This window comes from Protobothrops mucrosquamatus, unplaced genomic scaffold, assembly GCF_001527695.2.
Source record: "Protobothrops mucrosquamatus isolate PMUCROS unplaced genomic scaffold, P.Mucros_1.0 scaffold212, whole genome shotgun sequence".
NCBI classification, from domain to species: domain Eukaryota; kingdom Metazoa; phylum Chordata; class Lepidosauria; order Squamata; family Viperidae; genus Protobothrops; species Protobothrops mucrosquamatus.
In genome coordinates, this window is record NW_015386566.1 from 77278 (window position 1) to 90773 (window position 13496).

Consider the following 13496-nt stretch of genomic DNA (forward strand, 5'->3'; position numbering starts at 1 on the left):
AATGGAATTTCCTGCTTGGCCTGCTGCATCAGGTTTTTATTGATTATTTGTTTCATCACTTATTGATGTACTTACTACAGGACTTTGCATAAAGAGTGACATAAGCAAAAGAAAAAATCCTGAGGCTCAAGGAGCTAAAGTTTAATAATAAAGGAGAGGGGAAAAAACAGAGAAGAGGGCACAGGAGAGGACAACTCTTCTAGCCACATGATTCATTCACTCACTCACTCACTCACTCACTCACTCATATAGTACAATTTATCATCACCTCAGCAGAGTCTAGATATGATAGATAATGATGAGCAAGCTCTGATGCAAAACACTTCAGAAAAAAACAACAGGATTTTTGGCATGCCTTCCCCAGTTTGAGTCCATTTTTGGTGCTTATTCATTCATATTCTGTTCTGCTATTATTTTAAGCATTGAACAGAAGAAATAAAGACTGCACAAAGATTCATATTTTAAAATATGCAGTCCATACGGCTATTTACAGTATAGTTTGTTTATTTATTGTGCAAACCCACAAATTAGACTAATGGATAAAACCATTAATCAGAGCTAGTCTTGTGTTAAGTACTGAACAAAATAAACCTGATTTATTTGTACATGATAGTTAACTTGTTATACGTAATATCCAGCATTAAAGTTAAACGTCCACAAAAATCCATATTTTAAGTCCAGAGAGTTATGTTATAACAACAGGTTAACGTTTAAAGTAATACTACTTTAATATTTTGCATAATTTTATAGATTCTGAAAAATTACATCTGAGGCCTGCCAATATCATAATGATACATGGAAGAGGTTTCTGGCCGCAATGTTACCTGGAAACCTGGTTGCATTGAATTCATTAGGATTTATCTTCAAAGAAGCACGCATAGTGTATGGCTGTACTCCACTCAGTTACAGATACCAAGGCACAATGTCACATTCAAAATGCCAAGTCTTTTTATCTGATATCAAGACTTTCATATATGAATGGTAAAATCAGAAGCAGAAAATTCACAATATTGTTGAATATTCCTTTCCAGCTTTCAGCTATGAAGGTTGAAAATCAGTCAGAAGGTAAGAAGATGGAGCAGCCCAGACTGGAGGCAAAGCAACAGAATGTGAAGGTGGAAACTGAGGTGGAAGAAGAGGAAGAAAGCGAAGGCCTGATCGAATTCTTCAGTTCCTACCAGGACCTTTTCCAATTTTTTTGCAACAATACTACCATCCATGGTGCCATCCGGCTGGTTTGTTCTAAGAGGAATAAGATGAAGACTGCCTTTTGGACAGTTCTTTTTTTCCTGACTTTTGGCCTCTTGTACTGGCAGTTTGGAATCATTTATAAAGATTATTTCAGCTTTCCAGTCAATTTGAATTTGAACCTGAACTCTGATAGACTTACCTTTCCTGCTGTCACACTATGTACTCTCAATCCGTATAGGTAAGACTGCTGATCTTTCAGGTCTGCGTGTTCTGCTCTCCTGGCATTGGTATTTGGGGAACTGTGATCCATCAGGGCATTTGGTTTATAAAACAAGAGAAACTATTGACTGTTAAAAGTGCACAGTTACCCTTCCCCTCAAAGCTTCAATACAGGGCCCAGAACTCCCTTCAATATGGGAGATATTAGCAATCAAGTGCACCTGAACCTCACTCACACACATTCTTTCTCTGGCCTCCTTGAACTTGTGCCACACTGCAACACCCACCACGTCTTGCACGTGAACTGCCCCAAGCCCCCTTATGTCCCCCTCCAGGCTCCTTACCTAGCATTCCATCCTGCTTAGCAACGATATGTCCGGAATTACAACAACAACCGGGCAGCTAGGATTGCTCTCACTAAGAGGTGCAGTCACGTAATGTCACATTTTATGACTGCATCACTTAACAACACTGTAAGTTGTGGCTATCTGTAGCTGTAGCATTGTAGATTTTAGTGATGTAGAACTAAAGGATTACTTCTCAGTGTTCCTATAACAATTTTTACATTATTTTTACAAGGCACGGTTACTTGCGACAAAATATCTCTGACAAATCATTAGTGCCCAAGAAAAGCTTCAGGATTTTCAAGAGAAATTTAAATTTTAAATGAAATTACCCTTATATTTCCGCAGATGTTCAGATTGTAGAGGTTGAATTCTTGAATTCTTCTTCAAGGGTGCAACTTACCTAGAGAGACATGGCTGCTATTGCAAAATATCTTCCCAGTAATGCCTAATATGGCATCACCATGGCCTAAAAATCTTTTTTATATTTATATTCCCTGAGACTGCCTTCATCTCATTCCCCAGTCCGTGAATGAGACAGGCAGCTGCGTAAGTTGTCATTAGCTGCACTGGTGACAGTAATTTTCTCCCTATCCTTCCTCAAGGTGTGTGAAATCTGTTAGGCTTTGTCACAAGTCACGTGATTCAGAGCGACTGCAACACAGACATCACTGAGACGGACAAGGGTCAGCAACAAGGACAACAGATGTCATGCTATCATATTTTCTACTAACACAAGGATGAATGAATAGCATTATTGTAGGGGAGACATGCTCCAAGAGTCAAGAATTCTGGAACTGCTTTTAATTATGTGGTGCTTGGGCTAGAAAGCATAACAAAAATGATGAAGACCGGGAAATTATTAGGATTTAACTTAAAATTTAATTTAATTGAAGGAATGGTAGGAAAGAGAAAGGTCGAGTCAATGGATTGTTTTAAAAATTATTCGTAATGGTAATTGATTTTTAACAAAATACTATAATGGTTGATGAGAATGGACAAAAACAGAGAATAATCTCAAAAATAGATGCACTTCTTCAGTACTGTAAGATAAACTATAACTGTTATCATAGGGATTAATTTAAGCTTAAAATAATTTATTACAAAATGACAAGTGATAAGTTGATGGGAATGCAACGACCAAGCCAAAGCTTGGAAGAGTGGGGTGGGGTGATCAAGACTAAGATGGGCACACATTGTTGTTGTAGTTGTTGTTGTTGTGTTTTGATGACCTCAATTGCTTTTCCACTGGCCCTGCCCATTTCTGTGAGTATAAACCTTAACGAGTTACAAAAAACCGAAAGTGACCTTGGACCTGAAATAGATAGATCTTCCCTGTTCTAGAAATGATACCCTCAGTCCAACAATCTTGATAAGAATTCCAGTTCAGCTTGATCCTAATTCATCTTCTGCTCACCTCCGATATACCGTATTGTTAAAAGGACGTGAACTTCAGCATTCCCGAGCTTGTGCCTTTGGATATGCTGAATTTTGGCCTTATTGACAGAGATTTCTGGAGTTATAGTCTCACACATCTGAAGACCAGCAACTCATTAACAATTGGATACTGTATCCCTGAAGCCAATTCTTCCATCTTTTAGGTATAGTGCTTTTCGGAAAGAGATGGAAGAATTGGATCAAATGACCCGACAGACTCTTCTGGAGATGTACAAATACAATATGTCTTTGGAGCACAAATCCTCTCAGAAACGCATCTCTAGGAGTCTATACAATCATATTCAGCGCTACCCATTGCATCGACGTAAACGTGATATACGAGCCAACATGGAGGACAACAACCCCCAAGTGGGCAAAAGTGATTCGAGCATTGGTTTCACCCTGGTAAGCATGATTTCAGATTCTTTTTCTACAACTGTGCCAAGACCCCCTCAATCACCTTCATGGCCAAATTCCTGGATCTGAAAAGCATCCAATCAAAATCATGAATATGTTATCCTCCCAATATCTATCATATCTGCGTGTGTGTCTGAAATGGTATAGCGTTTCCTGCCTGAGCAGGGGGTTGGACTAGAAGACCTCCAAGGTCACTTCCAACTCTGTCATTATGTTCTAAATAAGGTAATCTTATTACAAGTGATTAAGTTATTTGAGGGCAGTTCTACTGATCACTGAATCCAGTATATAGCATCATCACCATCATTATTATATTACTGAAACGCAAGCAATTACAACACCAACAATACAGTATACAATTTTTAAAAGACCACGTGTTACTATTAAAAATATAAAAAGGAAGAAAAATATGTTTTTTTAAAAAAGATCCATATCATATTCTTGTATATCACTGTGGGGTTGATTCAGTCCTTAAACATGTCATTAAATCTAGACTAAACAGAAAAAAATTACTTCATCTTCCGATTTCTGAGAATGTTGACAAGTTTTCAGAAATAAAGAGATTTGCTGAATTCATTACATTAATAATGAGGCTCTTGTTGATTTGTGGATTAAAAACATCATACGGACATACATCTGATTCTATAGATGGAGAAGAGGTTTTCAAAGGATCATCTGGGGTCCCTTGTCCAGTGATTCCTCTATAATTGGGAATGTTTTCCCATCTTGCTTAGTTCATTCTTGTTCCAGAATGGATTGAATGGGATTGTTTTCTTTTTCAGTGTAATGAAAACAAGACAGATTGTTTCCAGCAAATGTATTCCTCCGGTGTGGATGCCATACGGGAGTGGTACAGTTTTCATTACATCAACATTTTGGCAAAGTTCCCTGACACTAAGGCCCTAGAGGAATCCAACTTCACAAGCTTCATCTATGCCTGCCGATTCAACGAAGTGACATGTAACAAAGCGTGAGTTCCAACATTATTGCTCCATAGATCACTTAAGTCCCTACCATTCCAGTCTTAGTTCTCATCATTTCCTTTTATTGAAACTATCAACAACCCACCTTATTATTATCAATAATTTGATTATCGATGTTGACTGATTCACACTATCATTTAAATTTATTTCAAAAAAACAAAGTGATAGGTCTGGGTCCTGAGCTTAATGGAAGGAAGTCCTGACATGATCTACATAAGTTTTTAATCACCATTTACTCAAGAGGTAGTTGGATTATAGTCTGCAGTATAGTCTGCAGTAAAGTAAGAAAATCTGCCACTTCATCCATAAAACTAAGTTTCTAAGTAAACTCTAAATTTACCAAGAAAGGGACAGTTTTCATGATACCAATAAACACATCTAATAGCTTTTCCTATGAGCAGGCTTGGAAAACTGACCAGTAGATCTGAACACCTTCTTGGCCTCCTTCTCTGGCTGATCCCCAGAGGAATGTGACAAGGCTTGGGTGACACACTAAACAAATTATGTGTTGAGCTATTTGTGGCTAGATTATTACTACTATTGATGGGAGTAGCTAGCAGGTGTAGTCTATACCAACACATCACTCATTCATCACAAAGCCTGAATTTCATTTGCTTTAGTGGTGAGGACAATGAATCTTTACATAGGCTTAGACTCCTTAACTGCTTTCCAGTCTTATGGGGAGGGCTGTATGTAGATTTCCGAAATACATAGAAGTTCATTTCAGGCCTTCCACTGAACACATAAATATCTGATTTGGGCTTGGAGGTGTAATTTTACTCCTTATTCAAATCTCAAATCAACATACATATAGCAGCATCATATGAAGCTAAAGCTAGATAGACGATCCTCAGAATAACTTACTCTTCTGATTAAGAAAATGGAATTGAATATTTTTATTCAATTCCATCATCTTAATCAGAAGACTAAGTTTGCTTTATATATAAAATCTTTACTTGGGTGGAAATCAAAAGGTACCAATCATGGCTCACTCACCAGGAGAAGGACGTTCTGTGTTTTCCCCTCGTTACTGCCATTTGTGCTCATACCTAAATGGTTTTCGACAAGCAGGACGGTCGTTATGGGAGATTTTTCCAATGGTGCCAGATCCTAAGCTAAGAAGATTTGCACTTGTAGGGTTGAAATGTGCCCCCAATTTGTTAGCCCTTTTAACAAGCTAGGTTCTCAATCACCAGTCCTGTTAAGCATCTGATGTATTTTGTACTGATCTCATATCTACTTTCCTAACAGCACAGGGAACTATGGACCTACTTCACTGAACAAAAAAAACATATAAAAATAGCTTCCAAGACATGCTGATATGTACCATACTGAAGTTGTGTAGTCAATAAATTATTTGAGCATAAATTTATTGATGACCTCATAGTTACCCAATAGATGAGATTATATAATAATATCATACACCCACGACAGAGTAGAAGTGCTATATTTGTGAAATCCCGTTGAATTAAAGTGACATTTTACTTAGTTTCAAAGATCATTTTGAAGAACTACAAAAAGAAGGATGGAGACTTTGGGAGGGGAGGATAAGACATTTTCTCATATTTGCCCCATTTTCATTGCACTCCCCATTTTTCCCCTTAGCATTTCCTATTCCAGGGAGGTTACAAAAAGGAGTCCCTGTGAATTTTACTCCACTAGTTGTTGCCAATTATAGAGGACAGTGCTCATCTCCGTTGGCCATTGAGCCAGCATTGTCCAAAGACATTTCCAAGTCATGACATCACGGAGCATTGTTACCTTCCCACCAAAGTGGTATCTATTTATCGACTTGCATTTGCATGCTTTCAAACTGATAGTTTAGCAGGAGCTGGAACGAGGATGGGAGCTCACCCCATCGCATGGTGCTGGATCTTGAACCTGGGCAGCCAGCTTTCCAGCTAACAAGCTCAGTATTTTAATTGCTGAGCTACTGCACCATCCCCATTCCAGGCAGGGGGATTGTTCTAAAATCAATAGCTTAGAACATGGAGATTAGTATTAACAGAAGTCATCTGGGTAAATGTTTTACAGATTTGTTTCTTCTCAATAACTGTCCAACAACTAGTTTCACTTTTTTCCTTTCTTTTGAAAATGCTTCTGCTTGTCCACTTTACATCTCTCTCTCTTTCTGTGGGTGTGTGTATATATATATGTATGTATGTATGTATGTATGTATGTATGTATGTATATGTGTGTGTACATTATAATCAAGAATGTGTATATATATGTATATATGTATGTGTACACATACACACACACACACTGTGGAAATACACAAACACACACACACACACACACACACACAATTATAATCAAGACCTAGAGCAACTGAAACATGGACAGAAGATAGGATGCAGATGAAATAAGAAAAAAAGTGATTTCCAGTTAAGATAATAAGGTTTGTGATGCTACTAACTCTGATGGGATTCATCCCCACAAAGGGAAGAGTGAAACAGACAAGATGTGAAGAATGGCTTCAAAATACCTTGGAGGAATTTCTTGGAGGGAATGGTGAGGGAGTCATAACTTGTGACTCATCCAAGCCGACACAGTCCACTGGCCATGCTATTCGAGTCTGATGCCAAGAGCTTATTAACTACCCTCTCTCCTTTTATCTGACTTTTCAGTGTGAGGAAAGCAGCAAAACCAGAAAGTTTATTAAATCCCTAGTGGCTTCCATTTGTCGTGGTGATGAAATAATGACTATGTGACCACACTTAAAACTGGAATTAGCCACATTGGTTGGGTCTCTTGTTGGGAACAATATGGCCTTTTAGTGCAGCTGAACATTGGCTCCTTTAGATCCAGCTGGCACCTGGACAACCACCATTAGTTCCAGCAGTTGTTTGCAGACTTTGTTAGTTAACCTTTCTCTGGTATTTCTTTCACAACTTGCGTACACTCCACCCACCCACACCCACCCACTCAGCCAAGCTTACCTGCTGCTGGCATCAAGCTTTCTCCTACATATTTAAAACCATTGATAAATGCCAGCTGCACTGCTGATTGTACCCAATGTGGGGGTCATAAGCAGTGTGACACAACGTGAAGTTCATCCGTCTCATTTTAGAAGCTGACCTTCTCTAGAGAAGCCCATTTATACATCTATAAGGATTTCCCACCAAAAATCACAAGCAGTTTGCACATCTTTCCTACAATCAACTAAATAATGTTCTAGTTCATTGAATTTTTCTTTAAGGAAGAAAAAAATATGTTGCCTGGCTTGATTTTTTTTTTAAAAAAGTATCTGCAATAGTCTTTTAACATGGAACAAAAGAGGCGTGATGTGTTATTAAATCTTTCTAGTACAAAAAAAAATCTCAAGGTACAGCATGTACAGTGGGAAAGGTAGAATTATTTGGTTGAGTTCACACAATACCTTAAACCCTAGACACAGGCTAGTAATGCATAACTGCTATGTTCAATAACATGTTATGCCCACAGCATGGTTTATGGAATACTCTGATTCTCACAATAAGCTAATACTATGTTCTTACATATTGAAACACAAACCACACAATCCCATTTCAACCTAGCCTGGCACAATACAGACAGCCATCTTAACATAAATGTTCTCTTAGTTGAAATTTTGTGTGTTGTTTTTCCAACACGCAAAATTTTAAATAAGAGAACTTTTTATGTTAAGAGAGTCCCAATAAAGATGCTATTCTACTTTTTCCTCTAAGGGCTGCAAACTCAATTATTTCAATCAGTTGCGCAGTTGGCCTCAATCTTTATTTTTGTTCTTTCAGGAACTATACACATTTTCATCATCCTATTTATGGGAACTGCTACACGTTCAACGACAATAGCAGCACTTTGTGGATGTCCTCCTTGCCTGGGATCAACAATGGTGAGCAAATGCCAAAAAATGGTAATGAATGTCTGGAAGGGCTCTTACAACAATAGCCATGAGCCCCTTGTTTGTATGCACAAATACTAGGGAGGCCAAAAAGAAAAAAATATTTTTTTAAATTCTATTTTCAGTATCCAGGCTCCTCTGGACATAGGCTTAATTGCACTAAGGAGATACTGCAGTTATTTTTTAAAACTACAGAATAGGGGAAAAGCATCCTTTGACTGGGAAGGAATGGAGAAAAATTCTATATGAATTTTGCCATATTGAAAATGAAGTCCAGAGTCACACATGTTAAAAAAGGAGTCTGCACTGTTCTCTTCCTTTTCTAAGTAACTTAAGTTACTTTGCGTTACATCATAGGCATCAGAGTGATTTGGTGATATTCTCAGAGTTGTCACCATTTAATTCCTTTCTCAATTCAATTGTGTTTTTCTTCTAAATCATGATTTTTGCACTTATTTTCTCTTCCAAATGAAGGAGAGCAAACTACAAGCTCTTAATTGCAGATGCATGAGGCTTTCCAACCACACCAGATTATTTTTTTAATGTAAAATTAATCTTTGGGTTATTTAAAGCAAAGCAATAGCCTCAAGATTTTTTTTGCCACAAAATGTATGTACTCTTAACTTTATTTCCATAGTACACAATGGCTAGGCTGCAACTCTTGTGTTAGATAGTTTTATTATCTATGCCGAGAACATTTTGTAAAAAGGTGTATCCAGCAATAGAACTTTCCCTGCTAGTTTGAAGTGATGTTTGCCTATTTATATAACACAGGCCTGGCCTCTATGACTCAATGACAAAGGCACAAACTGTACCTTGACTTTACTCCAACCGGCATTTTTTCCCTCTCCAGGTTGTCTTACATTCATTTTTAAGATCATTAGCAAATTCTACTTAAGAATTTTTTTTTTAAGGTCAGCACATTCAGGCATAAGGCCACTGTACTGCTACATTAGAATTTCATCTCAGAAACATATTCAAAGCTTTGGAAGGCTACTATAGCCCATCTCATTTGTTTCCAACATTGTTTGGACTCCTTCAACGTGGCAAAATTTCTTTTAAATTTTATATCTCCCTCCCTGAATCACTTGATCTCTTCACATAATCACCCTTGGTTTCTATCTCCGCAGGCCTTTCTCTCGTCATCCGAACAGAGCAAAATGACTTTATCCCACTATTGTCCACTGTGACGGGAGCCCGAGTAATGGTCCACAATCAGAATGAACCCGCCTTCATGGACGAAGGAGGTTTTAATGTGCGTCCTGGCATAGAAACATCCATCAGTATGAGAAAGGTGAGAGACAAGAGGAAGATAAGCCTTGCTTTCAGCCTGTGGGTGGAATTGCTTCTCTTCCAAAGAAAGGAAATATAAGCACAAGGCTGAAAAAAGAACCGGCTCAGTTCAGTTCAGTTTTATTCAGTTCTGAGTTTATTAGAACTCATAGTTTGCCAAAAGAAAACATGAGCTATTATGGTGCTGTAAAACCAGAATCTGTCAACAAACCATCAATACAATGAATTGTCATAAAAACAACCTACCATTTTCTTATCTAGGGGTGTGTGTTTGTATGTTTGTGTGTTAAAAGTTAACAAGGTACAGAACAGAAAGAACAGTCTATGCCAGTAACGTTAAGCTGTGGGAACATCAATTCCCAGAATTCCCCAGCCAGCATTCTGGGAATTATATCCACACAGGTTAAAGTTACTGGGGTTGAGAAAAACTGGTCTATACTCTTAAAAGTGTTTACTTGCTTCTATCCCACAATGTAAGAAGCAACTATGACCCTTTTCTTCACTACTTGCAAAAAACAGAAATCTATTCTGTGAAATTACAAGATGTCACAGCTCCCAACAAGTGTCCTCCCATAGTGCTGATTGATTTTAAAAAATGGGCAAGGGTTTGTGTTTTTCCTCAATAAAAAAATGCATCTGGCAGTTGGTGGTCAATTGTTGTATCAGAGATTAATATACAGCGTTCTTATCAGAATGAAATTGGGGAAATAATTCCCTATTTTAGGAAGATAAAATAGCCCTTTCACACCACTTGGTAAATACGAAAAATACAATCCCCCTCATCGCACGTTTATGAAAAACAGTGTGCAATGCATAGCTTCACGCAGTATATAATTCTCCTTTTCACTTAGTGTGCCATAAATTTGGGATTTCACCATGGAATGCTTACCATCGTTTTCACAGGCTCCCATCACACAGGAAGGCTCCTGGTATAACTTTTATGACTTATTGTGTTATAATAACAAGAATGCAGATAGTCCTCGACTTATGGTCACAATTGAGCTCAAAATTTCTGTTGCTAAACCAGGCAGTTAAGTTTTGATCCATTTTACAATCTTTCTTGCCACAATTGTTAAGTGAATCACTGTGGTTGTTAAGTTAGTAACATGGTTGTTAAGTGAATCTGGCTCCCCTATTGACTTTGCTTGTCACAACTGTCAACTGTTATAAATACATGTCAGTTGCCAAGTGTCCAAATTTTGATCACATGAACATGGGGATGCTGCAACGGTCATAAATGTGAAAGCCAATCATAACTATTTTTTTTCAGTGCTGTTGTAACTTTGAACAGTCACTAAATGAATGGTTGTAAGTTGAGAACTACCTGTATGACACTGTTATACTGGCTGGCTGGGGAATTCTGGGAGTTGAAGTCCACACATCTCAAAATCGCCAAGGTTGAGAAACATTGACCTAAAGCAGTGGTGGCGAACCTATGGCACGGGTGCCAGAGGCGGCACTCAGAGCCTTCTCTGTGGGCATGCACGCCGTTGCCCCAGTCCTAGGCCTTCAGCTGGGTTTTATAAAACCTTTTCGCTTTAGGCCTCCGCCACCATGTGCAAAAAAAAAAAAAAAAAAAAAGGTTCAATCAGTCAATTTCAACTTCTTGCAGGAAAAAAAAATCTTGCAAAGTTGGAATTGATTGATTGAACTTTTTAGTCCCACCGAGTCTGCCGTTACCACCGCAGCCACGCCCACCCAATGGGCCATGCCCACCCAATGGGCCACACCCATTTGGCTAATGGGCCACACCCACCCGGCACTCAACGATGCATAAGTGGGTTTTGGGTTGCATTTTGGGCACTCAGTCTCTAAAAGGTTCGCCACCACTGACCTAAAGTGTACTGGATGCGTTAGCACAAATCTTCAGATGAACATTTCTACTTTTGAGTTTGAGTCAGGCAGTACCTTCAGCCAGCAAGCAAAAAAAAAAGATATGACACCCAGATGCAAAAAAGAAAAAAAAACCTGCATTGATTTTGACAAGCTGTAAATTGATTGACAGGAAACCACCCAGCGTCTTGGGGGAAGCTACAGTGACTGCACAGAAGATGGAAGTGATGTGCCAGTGAAGAACCTATTCCCATCTCTTTACACTGAGCAGGTATCTTCCCTCAACAGAACCACTCTCATTCTGCCCAGCCCTCTCCCTGCATTGGGATTATTCCCATCATCAAAAATTTCCCAGCATGAATGCACAGCTGAATATTCAAATGTCTCTTTTTGTGTTTCTAGGTCTGCATACGTTCCTGTTTCCAGACCAGTATGGTAGAACGATGTGGCTGTGGCCATTACTTCTACCCCTTACCCCCAAGAGCAGAGTACTGTGACTCCGCTAAGCATGTAGCCTGGGGTAAGTACAGAGAAAGGCAGGGAGGAATCCATCCGTATCATATGTCTGTAACCCCCCCCCATCAGCTCCTTTTGTTCATAAAAAAAATGTTCAATTAATACATGCTTATTTATTTTTTATTAGGTTATTGCTATTATAAACTCCAAGCTGAATTTAAAGCAAACCACCTAGGCTGCTTCACTAAATGCCGAAAACCTTGCAAGTAAGTAAGCTTCAAAACTTGTGGGGTTGCATTCCTGGGTCTGGCCAAATTCCACAGAGCTTGCTTGGCAATAGAAGATATTCAGGGAAATGGAACGAACAGATGTTATCCTTGAACACATCCATGCAGGCTGGCCTTCCAGTTCTAGCTGTAAGAAGGAGCACCCAAGCAGAGAAATAAAAGGGAAGGAGATGGGGCACCTCTGCTTAAATATTCTCATAGATTATTCAAGCTGCAGAGTAATAAACATATGTTGCTCAGATGCTGGCAGGAGGTTCAGCTATGGGACTTCCATCAACCATGCAAGCACACTTTTGAATGAAGATGCCAACTAAGGAGCTTGTCTCAAATGTGCTGGGTGACACATCTGAAGTTTTTTACTTTTCTTTAGAGTGACAGAGTACCAGCTGTCAGCCGGATATTCACAATGGCCTTCATCTGTCTCTGAGGTAAGAAGCTGAGTTTTGCTGTAAAGGCAGTGTTTCTCACAGGAGCCAGTTTTGTATAGTGATTAAATCATCAGGCTAGAGACCAGGAGACTGTGAATTCTCGTGCTGCCTTGAGCACGAAGCCAATTGGATGACTTTGGGCCAGTCTAGGAAGGAGGCAATGGCAAACCACTTCCGAAAAACCTTCCCAAGAAAATTACAGAGACTAGGCCAGGCAGGATTCAACCCTGACTTGAAGGCATCCGAAAAAAGTATTTCTCAACCTTAGCAACTCTAAGATGTGTAGACTTCTTGGTGCTGGGGAATTCTGGGAATCGAAGTCCACACACCTTAAAGTTGCAAGGATGAGAAATAATTGAAAGTTACGAGGAACCAAATGAATGCTTCACACCTATAAATGCAATAGCAAGTTCCCTTTATTGCCCATTCTATAAGTGAAGGGCACGGGGCGGAGAGAGAAATGTAAACCAGATCTAACCGATCACTTGGAGGAGAGAGATTCTGAAAGCAAAAAGAACAAGCACTCTTTTGCACTCAAGAGAGTGCAATTTTCCTTTCCAATATTTTTTTTTAATAATTATGTCTCTTTGTGCATAAGGGGTTAACAGTCCTTGAATTGTTTAAGCTGATATTGCAAATCTATCATTTCAGTCCTGGGTGTTTCACATGCTGAACCTGCAGAATAAATACAATGTCATATCTAAGAGGTAAGAGCTCCCCCTATAGATGAAATAATATTAACA

The 13496-nt window shown here is 38.9% G+C and overlaps 1 protein-coding gene across 1 annotated transcript in view; it reads left to right on the plus strand.

Annotated features, from left to right (window-relative positions):
* The first annotated feature begins 1040 nt into the window (after positions 1-1040).
* Positions 1041-13496, plus strand: part of SCNN1A (sodium channel epithelial 1 alpha subunit) — a 17380-nt gene continuing 4924 nt past the window's right edge. The window contains exons 1-10 of the mRNA XM_015814054.1: positions 1041-1429; positions 3356-3596; positions 4391-4578; positions 8347-8447; positions 9587-9750; positions 11755-11853; positions 11985-12102; positions 12226-12304; positions 12696-12753; positions 13405-13460. Coding sequence (XP_015669540.1) covers positions 1041-1429; positions 3356-3596; positions 4391-4578; positions 8347-8447; positions 9587-9750; positions 11755-11853; positions 11985-12102; positions 12226-12304; positions 12696-12753; positions 13405-13460 — 1493 coding nt within the window. The remainder of the gene's footprint in view (positions 1430-3355; positions 3597-4390; positions 4579-8346; positions 8448-9586; positions 9751-11754; positions 11854-11984; positions 12103-12225; positions 12305-12695; positions 12754-13404; positions 13461-13496) is intronic.